Here is a 19,853-nt window from a genome sequence, read left to right as displayed (position 1 = left end):
TGAGTAGTAAAGTGCCCTGGCTTCAATCCCAGACACTGCTAATGATTTTTCTGTCAATACCAATGATTCTTTTTTACCAGGGAAAAGGAAAAAAAAGAGCAGGGTATTCTCATGCACACCAGCAGTTCCAGCTACTCAAGAGGCTGAAGCAGGAAGATCACTTGAGCCCAGTTCAAGGCCAGCCTGGGCAACACAGTGAGATCCTGTCATAAATAAATAAATAAATAAATAAAGGCTAAGAGGTTCTTTGGGGGGATGTGGCATTCAAAGATTAGTAGTAGAATATGTATTGCAGGATATACTTTTATTTTTTCTTTTTAAATCTTTAAAAATAAAAAATCTGTTCTTGCATAGTATGTGTGAGTTACTGGATTCAATCCTTAGCGCACACTCAAAAAAAACTGTGTGGGTGTCATCTTCATGGAAAAATTAAAAGTTATTTTACTAGCTTAGTCAAGAACATTGTGGCCATAAACATATTCTAAATAGTTTAATATAAATTGAGACAACAGCACTGTGAGGTAAGCAACACAGGTATTATTTATCCAAATCTCAAAAGAAATTACAAGATTTAACCAGAAGAATTCTAAACCAGTGCTTTTTCCAATTATAATAGCCTGTGTTAACTATCTCTTGTTAAATAACAGTACAAATGAAACTATAGACCAACCACCAGATGGACATGAACTTTGAACTGTTTCTTTATTGATAGAATTTCAGCCCCTCACTCAGAATTTCTCTCATTTTGTTCGTGAGACCACTGATACACAGGCATAAGGATGGATGGAGGAGGGAAGTTTTCTGTGATAGGGCAAAGCAGAGGTAACTGCTCCACTAAGTGCCTTCACTAAGGGTTCAGTGCGATGGTCCTGACCTCAGTAGATAAGAGTGTCTCAACACTTCTTAATTTCAATGCAAACAGACTTTACTGGAATATCAGGAACTTCCATAAAGAAAAAACCTTAAACATAACATTGTGGTGTCAAGATTTTGGTCTAGGAATTTTAAAGAAAGGCCAATCTTGACCCATTTAAACCTGAAATGAGTGCTCTATCAATGTTATTTAGGCATATCTGCATGTTAGAATATTTTTTATGTGAAAAACCTTAGGACTCCTAACTATGAATGGCTCATGTCAGTCTCAAAATTCATTTCTCATTTTAAACGAAGTTTACTTCATAAAGAGTTGGGACAACACATCCAGTATTATCAGGACAGGGCCACAGGCAATTTGGGGAAAGTTTTCTAAAGAATGTTAAATTTATGTTGAAATTTTAAGGCTGAGTCATGTGTTCAACTTGAAGGAACCAAATCTTCAAAGGCTTGGAGGGGAGAGAGTATGGCACATGCTAGGAACTGAAGTTCAGGATGGCTATAATGTTGAGGGAGGTTAGGGGAGCTACAGGAGGTGACATCTGGAGAAGGAAGCAAGGGTGAGTCTGTAGAGTCTTGTAACCCACAATAAAGTAAAGTCAACAATGTCAAGAGAAATTTGGAGGCAAAATTATTGGTGTCTGGTGATAGATTCAGTATGAGGAGAGGCATAGGAAGTAGAGTTGAAAGAATGGACGACAGAACAGATTTGGGGAAGAAGATGATGAATTCAATATTGGACATGTTAAGTGCTGGACGTGAATTCAGTGTTGGACATTTCAGAGTACTTATAGACTCACCAGAAAGAAAGAAAGAAAGAACAGTCAGTTGAATAAATGGGTCTGATGGGCAGGAGACAGACCTGGATGCAGACAGAAATGTGGCAATGTCATTGGCATTCACAGAGAGTGAGTGAGAATAGAGAGGGAGAGGAAAACAGGACAGTCAGCCTTTTCTGTGAATTTCTCACATCAGAAGAAGTAATGTTTCTATAGGGTTATCATTAAAATAATGCTGATTTGGAAATATTAACTATTTTTTTCTACAGCCCAAAGCTAGTTATACTATATTTCTTTTGACCCTTTTCTGAAGTGGTTCAAGAACTATAGGACTCAGTTCCATTGGTTCAATTTTACTCTAAGCCTTAGTTCTAATTAATGTAAATAAATATATTTTTCTCTAAAGAGAAAAATCAAACAGATTCATAATTATTTTGATATATGTAGAACAATTAAGAGGAACCATCTTAGGGGATTTTTGTTTCCTTATTTCTAATATTAAATCAGTGAAGTTAGATTTATATAACTTCCGGTGGGCTATTCTACTCTGGGTAGATAGTAAGTTTTCAGTTTGTTGATGTCTAAGAAATAGTTTGTCTCTGTTAAATGTCATTAGTACTTTACTTATTTTTAGAAGTCACAAGCTGTAACTGAAAAGTCAGAGTACAGAGATACTTAGAATGACTCTGCTTGAGGATCAACAACTCTAGTTACCTACTTCAGTGAGTTTTGTTAAACTGTTTCTGGAGATTGGTTCAATTCTAAGTAAGTAGAGCTATCAGAAAGTGCCAGGTTAACTGACACAATTTCAAGGGACACCTTTCCAAACTACAAATTGCCTATTTATAAATATTATGAAAATTTATACCATTTTTGTCAACTTTATTATCTATGTTGATGTGTTACTAAAAGCTTACTTTAAGTTTGTATTTAAAAATTCAATAAAGAAAAGTGAATAGGGGATAGGTATGCTTACTTCTCAAGAAATTGACTTTGAAAAGTGTTTTACTTCATGTTTCTATATTTAGTGATAAGATTTTAATGCTGGTGAGGTACCTGGGGATTAGGAAAGAAGAGGCATTTTATAACATAGAATATGGAAGCCCTTATTTCTTTAGGGATGGTTGTGAGAGTAAGCAGGTCTTGTGGAAGAAAGACTTTTACCACCATTCATACTTTCAATGTTTCTCCTTTCCTTTCCTCATTTAAATTGTGACTAAAATGAACTGTTCATGGGCTGGGGTCAAAGCTTGCATAGCATGTGTGAGGCACTGGGTTCGGCTCTCAGCAGTGCATATAAATAAATAAAATAAAGGTCTATTGACAATGAAAAAAATGTAAAAAAAAATATTAACTGTTCAGCAGTTTCATCTTATATTTCAAATAGTGAAGTGCTTAATACGTGTTACCTGTCTTAATTTGGCTTTTATTTATTTATTTTTAAACACCACAAACCTGGAAATATGTAAGAGAATAAATATCTCTGAACTACGGTATTATAATTCCAAACTTTTCATTGTATTTAATTTTTTGTTTGTTTGTTTTTGTGATACTGGGAATAGAAAACAGGACTTCATGCATAATGGGCAAGTGCTTTCCTACTGAGCTACATCCCAATTTCTTTATTCCCCCTTCTTCCCTATAATTCCTGTGAACATGTAACTAAATTAATCTGGGGGTGCGGGGGGCATCTTTGGCAAATAAGGACCACAGAACTGACTGGGGACTTGATATGACCCAGAGAATTGACAGGTCTGGGCTTTTTAAGTTTTCTCCATTGGTTGAGACATTGTCACTGAAAGCCTCAGCTCATGTTGTATTCTGTTTATTTGGCAAATCCAAAACCCCCATTTCTTACTTTTCAAAAAAAAACTTAGTGTTCTAAAGCTTTTAGAACCAGTTTACAAAAATAGTGTATCACATTACTAAAATTTAATCACTAGCCTAAAAGTCTTCGAGGATCTTCACGAAAAACAAAGATTTTTTTTTTTTAAATGTTGATGGTGGTGGGGGGTCAAATCCAGGCCATTATGCATGCTAGGAAAATGCTCTACTATTGAGTTTCATCTCCAGCCCAAAGACAAATACTTTTTTTCTATTTTTAAGTAGTTTTATCTTAAGAACAGGGTAAAAATTGCTGAAAATGTTAAGCAATTTCTTCTCCTTTATTCCCAAATATAAAACGATTTTTATGGGAATATGGGCAGAGCTGAAAAGACCAACTGAGAAAAGCTTAAAGGTAATACTTTTAAAATAGTCTATATAGCAAACATATTCTTGGTTTTGTTTGCAAGTATCATTTGACCTTTAAGTGCCTGCAAGTTTGTTTTTTAGTAGAAATTTTTGTTATATAATGTTTCAAAAATTCCATGTATCATTCTTAAATTATCTTAAGATCAGTTCAAGGTGTCAATAAGATTACACTGTCCCAGAGCCAGTAGGTATTCTCACAGTGACATCTGGATCCAGTTTTAGATTTTCCACTTATATGGGTAGATAAAGTGGAATTATGTCCTAGAATAAGCATCAGAAATATCTTCCTTTTGTGGTGGAATTTTCATTGCCATGAAGGGCAGTATTCACATTGCAAAATGAAAGTAATGGAAGGTCCAAAGAAAACAGTTATCAAATTGGCACTGAGTTACATGTTTAGGCTTCCTGAAAAATTTGTTATTACCCTAACCATCTCCTTATGAGCATGGCTATTGAACCAGAACAGTATTACAAAAGGAATGTTAGTTCCATGGAGCCCTCTGTGTATGCCCACTGTGTCTTTTATAGAAACTAGGAATCCTTTTGTTGAATTATTGAATATAGGAGGCAAGTTAAAAGTTTTCATTTTCTGACAGCTTTTATTTATTCATGCCTAGATGATGGACCATCTGGACTGTTCAACAAATGAAGAAAACTCAGTGACTACCGATGAACAGATTGCCCAACAATAATATTATATGGACCTGCAATAATGTTATTGATTTTCTACAAATAAGAGTTTGACTTTTTAATTCAGTTCCTGAATTGACAATTCAAAAGCATTTTCAATGATGTGTTTGCAAATATATATTTTTATGAGCTGATACAGACAATTATTTCATAGATAATTAAAACGCATTTACTTTTAATTATGTTAAAGTTGTGCCTTCGCATTAAATAAAAGTATATGGTGTGTGTAATTTCTAAGATGTATTGTATACAGTATATTTTTCTAAAAAAATCTTGATTAATCCCTGTATTTTCCTTACTGAAATATATTTCTTTCAACTCTAATGATAGATCACAGTGTAACTATCAAAGCAAGATTTTTTGTTAAAGGATTAGATATATTTTATCTCCTCTATAAAATGAAGTATTTAAGACCATGCAAGAAGGCAGATAACAGTGAAAATTTGGACCTCATATCATACCAAGTTTAGAAATATATTATTTGGGAATAAATATAAACATTTTTATACTTTTTTTAAAAATTACAACCCTTTTTTTAAACTTGAGAAACTAAATTACTTCAGACTGCAATGTGTGTTAGAATATTTTTCCAGATATAGAGAAACATAGAAGTTATTTAAAGGACACAAAAACTGAATTCTGGTTTGTAGTGGTACACCATTGTTTGAAGATGTAGCTAGTATTTCTGATCTTTGAAATTTGGTTTTGCTGCTGTTAACGTTTGATCTTTAAAAAAAAAAATTCTGATCCAATTATATATTAATATATGTGGCTCACTATGTGTAACATCCTTTCCCCTCCCTGTTACCTTTTTTCTAATTTTCACTTTTTCCCCATAAATAACAACTATTAACCTTGGAAGCATACAAGTACAAGTGTACTTTTGTATCTGTTTTTCCACCTACAAAATGAGTGGGTTGAACCAGTTATTCACTCTGTAACTTCCAACTTGGAAAAATCTTTTTTCTCATTCTTTGTAAAATCTCAGGTGGGGCTTTGAACATTTTCCTGGAAATGCACATTGTTTTTCCATTTTCTTTTATTTTTCTCTAAGAAATTTCTAAATGACAAGTGATTGCAAAAGCAACAGGATTTGCATTTCTGTGAAATAATACACAAAATATGTGAACAGAAGCCAGGCATGATGGCACATACCTGTAGTCCTAGATGCTCAGGAGACTGGGGAAAGGAGTATTTGAGACCAGCCTGGACAGCATAGCAAAATCCTTTCACATTAAAAAAAAGTGAAGAAATCTACTCTCTCATTCTAAGACCAATTTAACTTATTAAAAGATAAAATTAATGTCTTTCAAAATGGATCAGACCTTTGATGTTTGTATTAAATTTAGCATTAGATGCTTTTATTTGTTAACTTTTGCTTAGTAAATTGAAAATAGAGAAACTACATTTATAGTCAACTCTTCTTTCTACTTAATACAGTTATGAGTCCTCTTATTTATGACAATTTATCTTATAAGTAAGAGTTAATCTTAATTTTGCCTTTGTTTTATATCAAGTTTGGGTTTTTTCAAAGGAATCTAATTTATTTGGCACATTTGATAAAGAGAAGAACAAATTAAGTGGCATTTTAAAACTCCCACTATATTTTCATTTATAATGTCAATAAAATATTTACCAAAATACAGCTTTTTAAGCAAAATTATCCAAACTTTATGATATTCAAAGTCCTCAACTATATACTATGAAAAAAAGCTTTTTTAAAAAAACTTCATTGAGGTAAGACAATTGCTTGAAATAATTTGATTTCATTAACTAGTAACTAATATTTTGATTTCTTAATCTAATTTTACTCCAGGAAAACATTAACTGAAATATGAAATCTGACTTATTGGATACAAATTCTAACTTACGTAATCATTATTTATTAAGGAAGTAAAATCTTGTTCTAGTTACCTATTAAAAGCTTATTTATTTTTTCGGTAATGCACATATTAACTTTTAAAAAATAAAAGCTTTTTAAACAACAACAAAAAAGCTTATTTATGAGCATGGTAGAGCACTGGCCTAACATATACAAAGCCGTCCACTCCAGTACTACAACCAAAAGGAAGAAGTCTTACTAAATAGAAATAAGGAAAAAGTCAATGCAGATGCCTGTAATCCCAGCTGTTCGAGAGGATGAGGCAGGAGGATTGCAGTTTTGAAGCCAACCTGGGCAACTTAATAAGACCCTTTCTCAAAATAAAAAATTAAAAGGGCTGGGGATGTAAAGGTAGAGGACCCCTGGATTCAGTTTCCACTAACAAAAAAAAAGAGAAAAGTAAAATTTTTGGAGTCTCTCCACCCTCAATGTCAACTTTTTATTGAACTTAAACTGTCTCCCTGGCAAACTAGTTCAAAATAGTTATTTAGACAACATATAGGAATATTTTATTTTGGGAATCAAAATGAACAAAGCATAGGGAAGATGAAAATTTGGCTTTAAAAAGTTCTATCATTTCTTCTTGTGTTCTCCTACCACCAATAACTTTTAAGAGGAAGAGATGCTGGGTTTTTCCAAATGTGTCTAAACAACAAGATATGTTATACTTATTAATGTTTACTGTAAAAAAATTTACTGCTAGAAAGTCCCTATGAACATTTTTGTGACTTATCAAATAGAACTCAAGTTATCTCAGATTGTGAGACTGATTATTTTTCTATCAGTTTAAGTCAGCAAAAATAAATAGGCTTATGAGGAAAGACCTTGTTGGTATACTAATATATTTTATTTCCTTCTAGCTTGTAGATTTTTTTTTACATCAACAATTCCTTGTAAGAGACTGAAGTTTATTACCCTTTTGATAGAATTTGGGCCCCTTTGCTATTGTCATTTGTATATTTGAGTTACATGTCTCTAGAGATTTTGGTGAATGATACATTTATAATAAATACAAATGAATTTTCCAATTTTCTTCATTCTTTCAATTTCTGCATTCAATATAACCAAAAAGCATTTTTATATTTAACTAAAAAATATTTGAACTAATTTATTAAGTTTGGGCTCCAATTTTAGCCTGATAGCCAAATGAAATTTCAGAAGCATAAGAATTATATTTCAGACTAGTGGGAGGTAGTGGTTTAAAGAGGCTTTATAGTTTTCCATTGGTAAGATTAAAAGTTGAATTTATTCAAGATGATGATAAATGATCAATTTTACAGTTCAAAAAATTCATTTTCAGTGCCCTGTTTACCTTAGAAGATAATTCTAAAGGGGGTTATATGAGGGTAATGCAAATAAAAAGCTGACTATAAATCACTTTATGCTTCCTGGAAGAAAAATACTCTGTGAATTTCAAAAGATCTGAGTCAAATTATTCAACCTTTGGAATATGATTATTGTGTTTGATCACTGAATTTTTAAGGTAAAAAAAATTGACAGTAATATATAGGCCTTAATATAGCAAAGACTGGAAATATAAATTAACTTGTTTAGTGTTTCTATACTTAGGACAGCCTTTATATATGAAAATGTTCATTGGGGGGTAAATTATTTTAGTTGTACCTTAGTGGCAAATAAGGTACAACTAAAATAAAGCAGAATATTTAATGTCATCATGTGGTACTTTGATTAAACAAAAAGTATTGTAAACAGCTTTTCTATTCCTTTGAAATATACTTATTTTTAAAATATCTGTAGTTCATCCACTTACATTGCAATATTTCCCAGTAAGGCAGACAAGTCAATGTAAATTAGTTGGCTTTTGCCTATTGTTTAACCTTCTGTTGTATTTTGCTGAAATGAAAACCTTATGAAAAAGTAATATGGTTTGCTATTATATACTTTATTTGCTATTATATACTTTATTAAGCACTCAAAATTTTTTTACACTTTGATATGTAAGTATCAATACTTTTATAACACTACTAGGCTTTATTTTCTAATGGAACATGATTTCAAGTTTAAGATTTTTTGAAGTGTTAATTTACCAGTACCTTAAAATTATTCATCATGTGCCAATACTGACAAGAAAAACATTTTTAATGTATGGAATTCACTATAGTATTTAATAAATTCTATTTTAAAATAAAAACTGAATTTGTTTTATTTTATGTAGTGAAAAATAATTGAAAATGAACCAAAAGTTTACTAGATCGTGTTTATCACAAAAAAAAAAGGTAACAACTCTTACAAAATAGTGTGTTTACTTAGGTCTAACAAACTACCCTTAAAATCCAGAATCTGTGGGTGGTGGGAATTTATATTGTTACATATTAGCACTTAATAAATATTTACTAATATATGTATAGACTTTTTTCTTTTTTAAAGAAAGTATTAATCAATTGTGAGGAATATTCCTGGTGTTTGCAGCTTTGCAAATGTGTTCCCACAAATTACCAAATTCCTTATTGCCATTGTATTGCCTTTTTTTTTTTTTTTTTTTTTTTTAACCTTGGTATCAAATCCAGGACCTCACCCATGCCAGGCAAGCATTCTACCTACCACTGAGCTATATCCCTAGATGAGATTGGCCTAAATATGTGTCTATGGTTTATCTTGATGGCATGATGAGAAAGTCCTTTATTTCCCTGCATGCCCTGATGCAAAGGAACCTTATTTCATCCCACAGACCCATCTATCTGCAAAGATACAGAGGAACTGTATCTAGGGAGTGAAATTATAAGATGGCTGGGCACAGGGATGAGAAGGAGACTTCTTTCTCCTGTATAATCTTGTATCTTCTGCATTTGCTATTACATACTTTATTAAGCATTCAAAATACAAATGATTATACAAAATATTAATCATTCTACTTTTAATTGGTGTTCATGCTATCTGCTGGATTATTCATATTATCACAAAGTTGTGTTGTGCTTTTGACTCTTGTGTCTTCATGAGATTTCAAGGGAGACCTGAGGTGTAGTGAAGGTGTAGGAAAGTTTAGTAGAAGAGAGAAGAAGGGCAGGGGCACTCTCAAGGGAGAAATGGATCATCCGAAAGAATCAACAACTCACTTCTTTGTGAACTCAGTTATTTTAGAGTAGGAGAGGAAATTTCCAGAGGGTCTCACTTGAGTACCACCTCCTAGCTCTTGATTGACAGTTGGATTATATCAGATTTCTAAATCCTTATTGCATATGTCATACTTCTGTGGGTCTAAGTGAAACACAGAGGTGTGAAAATTTATAATTACAATAAGATTAAATAATGTGCCAACAATCTGAAGGCAACTTTGATCATCTTGGATTGCACAGACTGATTTTATCTGGAACTTTCTTTTGCAGACCTTGAGGCTATTGAGCATTCCAGCCTCCAGTAAGGGCAATCTGTCTTCTTATCAAAGGAGGAGTTTAGGCAAACACTCCTCAACCCTGTGAGTAATGTGTTATGGGACTATTAAGTGAGAGCAGGACCAGAATGACTGTAAGTTGTTTCTTTAAAAACATGTTGACAGCACATAGGCTCAGTCTTTAGAATTAACCCCCCCTCATTTTCCATGTTCCCACTGCCCATCTCTACCTGTTCATTATCAATATCATTTTCTTTTTTAAAAAAAATTTTTCTAGTTGTAGATGGACATAATGCCTTTATTTTATTTGTTTATTTTTGTGTGGTGCTAAGTATCAAGCCCAGTGCTTCACACATGCTAGGCAAGTGCTCTGCCTCTGAGCTACAGCATCAGCCCTGATACCATTTTCTATACAGTGAGCCTTGTAAATAACCTAATGTGTATGGTAGGTGTAAAGAGAGAAATATTTAACCAACCGTCAAAATTTTTTTGTAAAATTAAATAAAATTAATTTGTTTAAAGTTACATTTATTGCCTTGAAATTCATTTTTTGCTAGAAAATAATTGTAAGGTTTTTGCTTAGCATCTGGACAGCCATCTTCAGTGACAGTTTCCATTTTAAGAAAAATTTGCTTTCCCACTCAAGGGCATTTCTGAGAAAGTCTCACCACTCCCTCATACCAATCCAACCCTTCACCACTCACATTAGGACCCGCCTGGCTCTAATCCCGGAGCCTGCCCATAAAAGTCCCAAACTCCAAGCCTGTTTTGCCTCTCTCTGTCTATGAAGAGATGTGCCTTTATTTGTCAGCTCTGACAAATAAACTCTCCTCTTGTGTATCTCTCTGCCTGTTCTCCATTTTTCATTTCTCTCTCACCTGTCTCCCAATTCTTTGCTTTCCTTTCATTGGTGCTGAAACCCAGGATCAGGTTCCCGGGTGTGCCCGCGCCCCACTTCAAGGGTCACTGAGTGTCCCCAGGCCCCAATCCAGATTCCATCATGGAACCAGGCCCTCCATTCTGCTAAATGCCCTCTCTGCACCCACCACTGGACATTTCAGGTAAGACACCTGTCTTCCATCAACCTAAACAACCTATGGGTCCTGGGAAGTGACCATCAATTGTCTGGCACTCCCGTGGTTGCCATGTGGTCAGGGGCACCCCCAGCCACAGCTTTCACAGCTGTGGCTGATCCCAACTGTCGACTGGGTCTATAGGTGGTCTTTTATTTGACTCCTGGGTTTTGAGAAAAACCACTGTGGGTGATTGGGAGTTGTGCCTGGTGAGATCTCTAGGCCTTAGATTAACCTCTATGGCTTCTGCCCCCACGTAGTCCTGGCCAGGTGCCCAAGCACCTTTACGGGCCTTGCCCCCGACACTTACCCAGCGGTGGTAATGACTCACTGAACATAACCATCCTCTTGACTGGGTGATACTAGAGACTGGGGAACGCCCCACCTCTAAATTCACCTCCTACTATGGGCAGCTCCTCATCCATTCCCACCCATAGCCCTCTAGGCTGCCTCCTGGTAACCTAAGTTCTCTCTCCCTTAACCCAGACCTAAACCCCCGCAAAAAAAATTTATCTGTGCAATCAGATCTGGCCTAACTCTAAATTGCGGCTTAACGGCACTCTAGATTCCAATATTATCTGGGATCTTTTCAACTATTGTGAGCATTAGGGAAAATGAAAAGAGATATCATACATTCAGGCTTTCTCCTCTACATTCTAAGCCCCCTCTCTGCAACTCTTGCTCTCCCACATAAGTCCTCTTAGCTCTCACATCCCCTATGCCTGTTTCCAAAGGGACAGAAGATCCTACCCAGGATACCTCCTCCAGGACTCCATCCCAGTGGATAAGCCCCCACCAAACCATGATTCTCTTTCTAATGAAGCCTCCCCAGAAACTGTTCCTTTGGCCCCTCTGCCTCACCACCCTTCAATCCTCCCTCCACACGCTCATAGGCTGCCACTACCCAATCAGCATCTCTGTATCCTCTACTCAAGGTGGCTGAGGTGGATGGTGTAATCCGGATTCATGTGTCTTTCTCTTTGTCAGGTCTTTCACAGATAGAAAAGTGGCTTGGGTCCTATACTTCAAGCCCCACCACATATATCAAAGAATTTCAGTGTTTGACCCAATCATATGATTTGACCTTCCATTATGTCCATATGATCTTGTCTAACACCCTCCTGCCCAAGGAGCACAGGCAAGTTTGGGAGCAAGCTAGAAATTACGCTGATGAGGTACATCAGACCTCCCCTGCCCATCTGTTTGGCACTGAAGCAGTCCCTGATCGGACCCCAATTGGGATTATAATTTGCCTGGATGAATAACTAGTAGAAACCAATGTATTACTTATCTCATGGCAGGACTTAGAAAGGCAGCCCATAGGCTATCAATTATGAAAAGCTCCAGGAAGTCATCCAAGATAAAAATGAAAACCATTCAGTATTTTTAGATCACCTGACCAAGGCTTTATTACAATATACTAATCTGGACCCTGAAATTCCAGATGGGAGACAACTACTAATGACCTACTTTTCTCCCAGAGTTTCCCTGATATTAATGCCAAACTAAGGTGCCTTGAGAGGAGGCCCCTAATTCCCCAAGCGGGGTCCTGAGAGTGGCCTTTAAAGTGTATATGGGAGAGACAAGAAGGCCTGGAAGCAGAAATATCAGATGCTCACTCAAGCCATCCGTCTGGCCTCAGCATCTGTCCCTGGTTCTACTGGCCTGTAGAAGGGACTCTTGGGACCACCCAGACCCTGTTTTAAATGCATTCAAATGGGTCACTGGCTTGTACATGTCCCAAGCCTCGCAAGCCTCCAGGCCCTTGTCCTAAGTGCCATCAGGAAGGACACTGGGCCATTGATTGTCTCTGAGTCCATAGTGGCCCCCCAGCCATCCAGCCCTTCTGGTTCCCCTTTTCAACTCTTAGGACTGGCTGCAGAGGACTGACGAGGCCCAAGTCCCTATCACCTGAGCATTACCATCACTCCACAGGAACCCATGGTAACTCTGTGTATTTCAGGTAAGCCTGTCTGCTTTCTCCTAGACACTGGGGCTACATATTTAGTCCTTAAGGAGTTCTGGGGGCCTGCTACCAACACTTTACAGATATTTAGCCTTGTTTGCGCTTTTAGCTCTCTAATTTTTACCATTCCTTTTTGGTCATTCCACAGAGCCCTATTTCCCTTATGGGAGGGGACATCCTTGCAAAGTCAGGGGCTATGCTTTCCTTCTCCCCTCATATATGCTTCCATCCAGACTCACCTGCCGTTCCCCTAATCCTCACCCTTACCTTAGGACCATCCCCTATTCCGTCTGCCAGTGCCTTCCCATTACCCGCTTGGGAGGTGGACCCTACTTCTGGGATGTTTCAAGTCCTTCTATCGCCTCACACCATGAGCCCATTTACATCCATCTCAAAAACCTCCTCTATTTTCTGGCCGAATCACAATACCTGCTCTCCCTCTTTGCTGCTGCTGTCCCTTTCTTTTTGCAGAGCAGTATTGTCAGGTTCTTGACAATAAACCTGCTTCTTATCCAGCTGTGTGTGTGATTAGTCCTGTGCCACTTTTCTTTCATTGATGCCAGTGACTCAATTACGTTCTTCCATCAGCTTTGCTGTCCCCTCCGAGAATCTGAGCTGCTTTGGGATCCTGGCCTTAGGGCCCAGGACAATCACCACACACCTTCTTCCATTCACCTAGCGCTCTTTTTCATCCACACTCTAGACTCATTTAGGTAAGTGACTTCGCCCTTCCCCTCCCCTCCTCCTCACAAGTCTACTCCCTAGAGATGGCAGTGATAAGTCTCCTCTCTAGACTTAGATCTTGGCCCAGCACCAAGATTCTCACCTATCCCTTCCCATTGGCAAGTCTACTCCAACTCACCATGGGGAGCTCCCAATCCCTTCCCCTTGGCAAGTTCACTCTCCGGTTTTCAGCTCCTTAGCAGAGCTCATGAAAGCCCTGGACAAGCAACCAAGACTCTCTACAGGCAAAGCCTGGGACTAGGGAAGTAGCAGGTGACTCCCTTCTCTCAGTCCCAGACTCCAACTCGCCATGGGGAACTCCCAAATCCCACCTGACTCACCTCTGACTCACCTTGCCCACTTAGCCCCATTCTGTTTTGGCTCCTGATCTAAAGGCCCATCGACCAATTCAACCTTCCAATCTTCATAATTTTTGAGAGCTCTCAGGAAAATTCAGGCTTTCTCCTTTCTCTATTCTAAGCCTTCTCTTTGCTCCTCTTGTTCCCCCTCCCAGCTTCTACTTGCCAATAAAGCTCTGGATTCCTCCAGAGACATACTTCCAAACAAACAAGGGACCCTGAAGCTAACATTGAAATACAAAGGACAGACTCAGCAGGCTTGATAAGAGGCCTAAGGGGGGAAAAACTATCAATTTAACTTTCCCCTTGCCTACCAACTTTGGCCACAGCCTTTCTACTCATTAAGGAGTCAAAGAAACACAACTTTGGGGCCCAACTCACCCTCCTGGCTCCCTACCACCTAAAGGAATTCCTCACCTCCAAGGGCTTACATTCCTTACCCCCCTGTCATCTTTTATCTCTTCAGGTTTCCCTGGTAGAAGATCCCAATCTTACTTTCCACACATGCTCACCTTTAAACCCTGCTACTCTCCTCTGTGCTCCTCAGGACTCTTCCACCTCTTCTCCTTTTACCCATTCATGCATTGAAACTCCCTCCCACATACAGGAAGCCCTCTTGCTCCAGGCAACATATACATGGTTCACAGATGGCTCCTCCTTCTATCAGGAGGGAGTTCCTTGGGGCAGGGTATGCTATAGTCTCTCTAACCTCAGTTGTTGAAGCGGCTCCTCTCCCCAGTAATACGTCAAATCAGCAGGCTGAACCTGTTGCCCTCATCAGAGCCTTCACTTTGGCAAAGGAAGCCTCCCTCAATGTCTACGTTGATTCTAAATATGCTTTCCACATACTTCTCTCCCACTCTGCTATTTGGATGGCCGCGGATTCCTAACCACCAAGGGAACTTCAATTACTAATGCCCCTTTATCTCCGATCTCCTTCAAGCCTCAAAGCTTCCCACTGCCATTGGGACTGAAGTATGGCAACTAAGTAACGCCTTCTCCAGTGGGCACTTCCATTCCTGACCTCTCTCCTTGTCATAGGCCTTTTGCTAATGCTTGCCCCCTGCATCATTATATTTATTGAAGACCAGGTTCAATGGATCTCTAAGCAAACCATGAACTAGCTTCTGTTACAGAACTTCTAACCTCTCACCAAGGTGAGAGTCAGCATTGCCTGACACCTCCTGACCATCACCATTGCCTCAATACACCACCACACGCACCTAACAAGGTCCAGATGCTGCCCCTTCCCAGCAGGAAGAGGCTACAGAAGATTGATCTATGCCCTGTATCTTAAGGAGCCCAATAACAAACAAAAAAGGGAGGAATGTAATGGCACCTGGATGGCCATCTTAAGTGACAGTCGCCATTTTAAGAAAAATTTCACTTTCCCGCCCATGGGCATGTCTGAGAAAGTCTCACCACTCCCTCATACCAACCCAACCCTAACCAACCACATTAGGACCCACCAGGCTCTAATCCCTGAGTCTGCCCCATAAAAGTTGCAGAACCCAAGCCTGTATTGCCTCTCTCCATTTATGGAGAGATGTGCCTTTATTTGTCAGCTCTGACAAATAAACTCTCCTGTGTATCTCTGCCTGGTCTCTGTCTTTCATTTCTCACTTGCCTATCTCCTAGTTCCTCACTTTCCTTTCAATAATAGGACTAAATTTCACATTATTTCCATTTTCTAATCCTACGTAGTTTTTAACTTTTTTCTTTTCTTTTCTTTATCATGGCCCTTAACCAAATGACCATAACAAATTGAATAAAAATAGGGGCTGAGGGCATAGCTCAGTGGTAAAGTACTTGCTTAACACTATCTTCTATTCTCAAAACTAAAGAAGAAGAAGAAGCAACAGCAGCAAAAGTACAAAGAATGCAATCCCCAGCACCACACACACCAAAAGTTGTATCCCAGAAAAGCATTTATACAAGTAAATGCAAACAATGGCCAATTCTAGGCAACACTAATGATAAAATATCCTTCCTAAAAAGAATTTGGATATCCCAACTACCTGCATATGAGCTCTTTGAATAGAGGCTTTGCATTTATAGCAATAGCCAGGCTTCTTAAAAGAGTTCTGGAAGAGAGAGCTCTGTAGTGAGGTACTCCCATAGTCTATGTGGGCTGCTGAAATAATACCTAGTGTTGAGAGCCACAGCCGGTCGGAATGGCCCCTGGCATTTTGCCAGAAGTAATGGTTGAGAGGCAAGCCATTAAGATGATGCTGGATTGATTCAATTGTATATAGACCCCTGCTGTCCACCTCGGTCGCCGGCTACTTTGGAGTTCTCGTGGGGATTTCCTGGGAATTTCGCTTTGGTTGGGGAAGTTCCGGTGGAGGGAGTTCCGGTTGGTGTGGTGTGCCCCGGAGAGGAGCCGCGTGGGTGGCGTTCGGGAGAGTTCCCGGGGTTGTGTGCGTGGAGTGCTGTTGGAGTTCAGGCAATAAAGTTTCCTGTTTGAACATACAAGTGCTTTGTGGCGGCTCGGTGATTTGTGCCCAGCCAGACTGCGGCAACCTAGAACTGGGTAATTTATAAAGAACAGAGATTCATTTCTTACCATTTTGCATTTTGGTGGCTGAGAAGTCTGGTGTTGGGGGGCCCACAACTGACAAGAGCCTTTTTGATACTTCTAGTGCTCAATTTGCTTTTATAAAAAATCCATTCTCACCATAACTAACCTACTCTTAAGAGTACAACATTAATCCATTAATCCAAGAGAAATCAGTCCTCATGAACTAACCACCTCTTATTAGATCCTATCTCCCAAGACCAGCCTAGGCAACTTAGTCAGACCCTGTCTCAAAATAAAATAAAAACCACTTGGGGTTGGGGGGCTGGGGTTGTGGCTCAGTAGTAGAGCGCTTGCCTAGCATGTGTGAGGATTAAATTTCCAACACATGAACTTTAGGGGACAATTCACACCACAGCAGGAACTAATTCATACAATTGTTTTAGGAGGTTATAGAGAAATTGTTCTTAGTCGTATCTAGAAAGAAAAGCCTATGGTTTGGCATGTCATTATGTTAAAAACAATTTTACAATTTAGATTAGAGCATCACATCTCTAGATTAAGTAAGAAAAGTTAAAAATTAGATCCTATTCTATGAATAGGTTCTATTACCAAGTAATAGGAAAATCCAGTTTTCAAAATACTTGAAATTTTGATATGATAGTAAAAGCAAAAGGTGTAACCACCAAGTTGTTTTTTGTTTGTTTATTTGTGTGTGTATTTGAGGTGTTGAGGATTGAACCCAGAGAGGCTCTACCACTGAGCTACATCCCCAGTGCTTTTTTAAAAATATTTTTCTAGATGTTGATGAACCTTTATTTTATTTATCTATTTATATGTGGTGCTGAGAAGCAAACCCAGTGCCTCACACATGCTAAACAAGTGCTCTACAATTGAGCCACAACCCCAGCCCCCCCACTGGTTTTTATTTTGAAACAAGGTCTCACTAAATTGCCTAGGCTGGTCTTGAATTTGCAACACAACTGCCTCGGCCTCCTTAGTCAATAGGATTATAGATGTCTACCACTACACAGACCCAAGTCATTTTTTGTAAATAATAAAATAATGAATTTTTATTAATTACATAATCATTTTTCAACTGAAGCTTCACCAATTATTTACTCTACAAAATTGACTCCAGCTCCTTTCAGTGCAGAGAAATAAACAAATTCAATTGCCAAGTTCTCACCATTTTATCTTTCAAACGTCTCTCAAAAGAGTTCCAAGGACTCACTATCCCCACTGTCACTAACTCATTTAACCCATCTCTACTGTACCAAACTCTTAATTGGTCTTCCAGGAACTAATTTTATTATCAATTCCCTTTCTACTTCAGAGCCAGTGATTTTTTTTTTCCAAAATTAAAATTGGTTTATGCAGCATCAATACTTCAGAAAAAGCCTTTATAGCACCTAATTTATCTAAAAGTAGTTCAGAAAAAACAAATCCATTCAAACTTAACAATCAACATAGAAAACTTTTATGACCAATTATGTGGGGGTTTTCCTCACACACTAAGCAGGTCGTCCTTCAGCCATGGACATCAGTAGGGTGTCCTCAAACTCCATTTAATTCTGATACTATCCATCTGGAATTAGCATCAGGTCACATAAGTTGAAGGCTCAGTTTCACCCCCGCCAAACACTTCCAATACTCATTGCTGGCCCCAAGTTGTTTTACCTGTGCTTCTGACCAACCAGCTATAAATTGGAGTTTTCACAACACCCTCCCTGGGTTCCATTAATTTAACAGGGTAATTCACAGAACTCAGGTAAACTTAGGTTTTTCAGCTTATTGTAAAGTATATTACAAAGGATACAGATGAAGATTATAAAATATATTACAAAGGATACAGAAGAAATAGAGCAAGGTATGTGGGAAGGGGAAAAGAATCTCCATTCCTCTTTGCGTATGCTACTCTCCAGAAATCATGTGTTCAGAAATCTCCATGTGTTCAGCTCTTCAGAAGCTCTCTAAACCTAGTCTTCTTGGTTTTTTTTACCTAAGCATGATTGATTAAGTCATTCACCATTAGTAATCAACTCAACTGTAAGTCCCTCTTCCCTCCTGAATGTTGGGGATAGGTGGGGCTAAAGGTTCCAGTCCTCTAATCTTGCCTTGGTCTTTCCAGTGACTGGCCCACCCTGAAGTTATCTAGGGTAACTTCAACTCATTGGCATACAAAGACACTTACCTTGAAGATTCCCAAGGACTTGGGAGTTGTATATCAGGAAAGGGGATTTAGGATAGGCCTGCGTTGTAGCTGATACCATCATTGCACAAATATTATAATGACATATACAACCCAGATGGGAGAGTCTACTACATACCTACGCTATACTTCAACCTTTGGGGGCCACTCTTATACATTTAGATCATCATTGACAGAAATATTGCTATGCAGTGCATCACTGAATATATTTCATATCACAAGGCCTGACCAGTTTAGTCCCTGTTCACTTCCAGCTTAATCTCCCATCATATTCTTTTGCTTCATTCTTCCCCCTTGCCCCCACCTTCCTGCGTAACTTTGCTGGGCCCAGTCTCCCCTTTCCACTCAGAAATTTACTACAGACCCTTCAAATATCAATTTAGGTATCATTGATTGGAATAGGGAGAAATGAACATGGAAAGAACAAGTACAGACAATACCTTTGTGGGGTTTTATAATAAAAGGAGAGAAATGAGTTGGGAACTAAAGGGAGGAAATAGGGTTAAGAAATAAGATTGTGGCCTTGGGGAGTTTTTTTGTTTGTTTTGCAGGAGTGAGAAATAATACCATATGTGAATGCTGAGGGAGATCCAGCAGAAAGGGAAATTTTCATGATGTGAAATTGTGATGGGAAAATCAATTACATTTATTTCCTGTGTAGCCCAAAGGTGACAGGATCCAGTGTCCAACTGAAAGAGGTGTCATTAGATAGGAAAATAGAAGGCTCATCTCCAGCATCTGGAGATAAGGTAGTTGTGGTATAAGAAATGTACTGTATTTGATCTTTGTCCCAGGTCCAGGCACAGAGATCTCTTACCCATGGCCTGCGCAGGCGACAGAAGCTGGGTTCCCCACGTGGAGTGGGCTGGCTAAGAAATATGGCGAAAAATCACACCACACAGAAAATAGCTTTAAAGATGGGGGGTCGCGGGGGGCGGGGTGCAGGAGGCTCTTTGACCTTAAAGGTGGAGCTTCAATGCTGGAAAGAAAGAGAGAGAGCCCCTGTTTGCTTTATTTATGTGAGGGAACTTAAAAGACTTTCTACAGAATGTTCTTAGCCAACTAATGTAGGAGGTGGGCTGTTCAGTTCCCAATAGGTCACGCCCAACTCCAGAGCTAAGAGATCAGTCTTTCTAGCCCAAGGAAGACTGAAGTCAGATGCATTGTGTAATCCAT

At 38.3% G+C, this 19,853-nt stretch overlaps 1 protein-coding gene across 3 annotated transcripts in view; it reads left to right on the top strand.

Moving 5' to 3' along the window:
• Window positions 1-7,509, top strand: part of Sppl2a (signal peptide peptidase like 2A) — a 46,124-nt gene extending 38,615 nt beyond the window's left edge. For all 3 annotated transcript variants that reach the window (XM_071608258.1, XM_071608257.1, XM_027925830.3), the window contains one exon: window positions 4,523-7,509. In XM_071608258.1, the coding sequence (XP_071464359.1) occupies window positions 4,523-4,554 (32 nt within the window). In that variant the 3' untranslated portion in view covers window positions 4,555-7,509. The remainder of the gene's footprint in view (window positions 1-4,522) is intronic.
• The last annotated feature ends 12,344 nt before the right edge of the window (window positions 7,510-19,853 follow it).

This window comes from Marmota flaviventris, chromosome 2 (genome assembly GCF_047511675.1).
Source record: "Marmota flaviventris isolate mMarFla1 chromosome 2, mMarFla1.hap1, whole genome shotgun sequence".
Taxonomy (NCBI): domain Eukaryota; kingdom Metazoa; phylum Chordata; class Mammalia; order Rodentia; family Sciuridae; genus Marmota; species Marmota flaviventris.
Note: the sequence above shows the minus strand (reverse complement) of the source record. Positions and strands in the feature narration are given on the sequence as shown.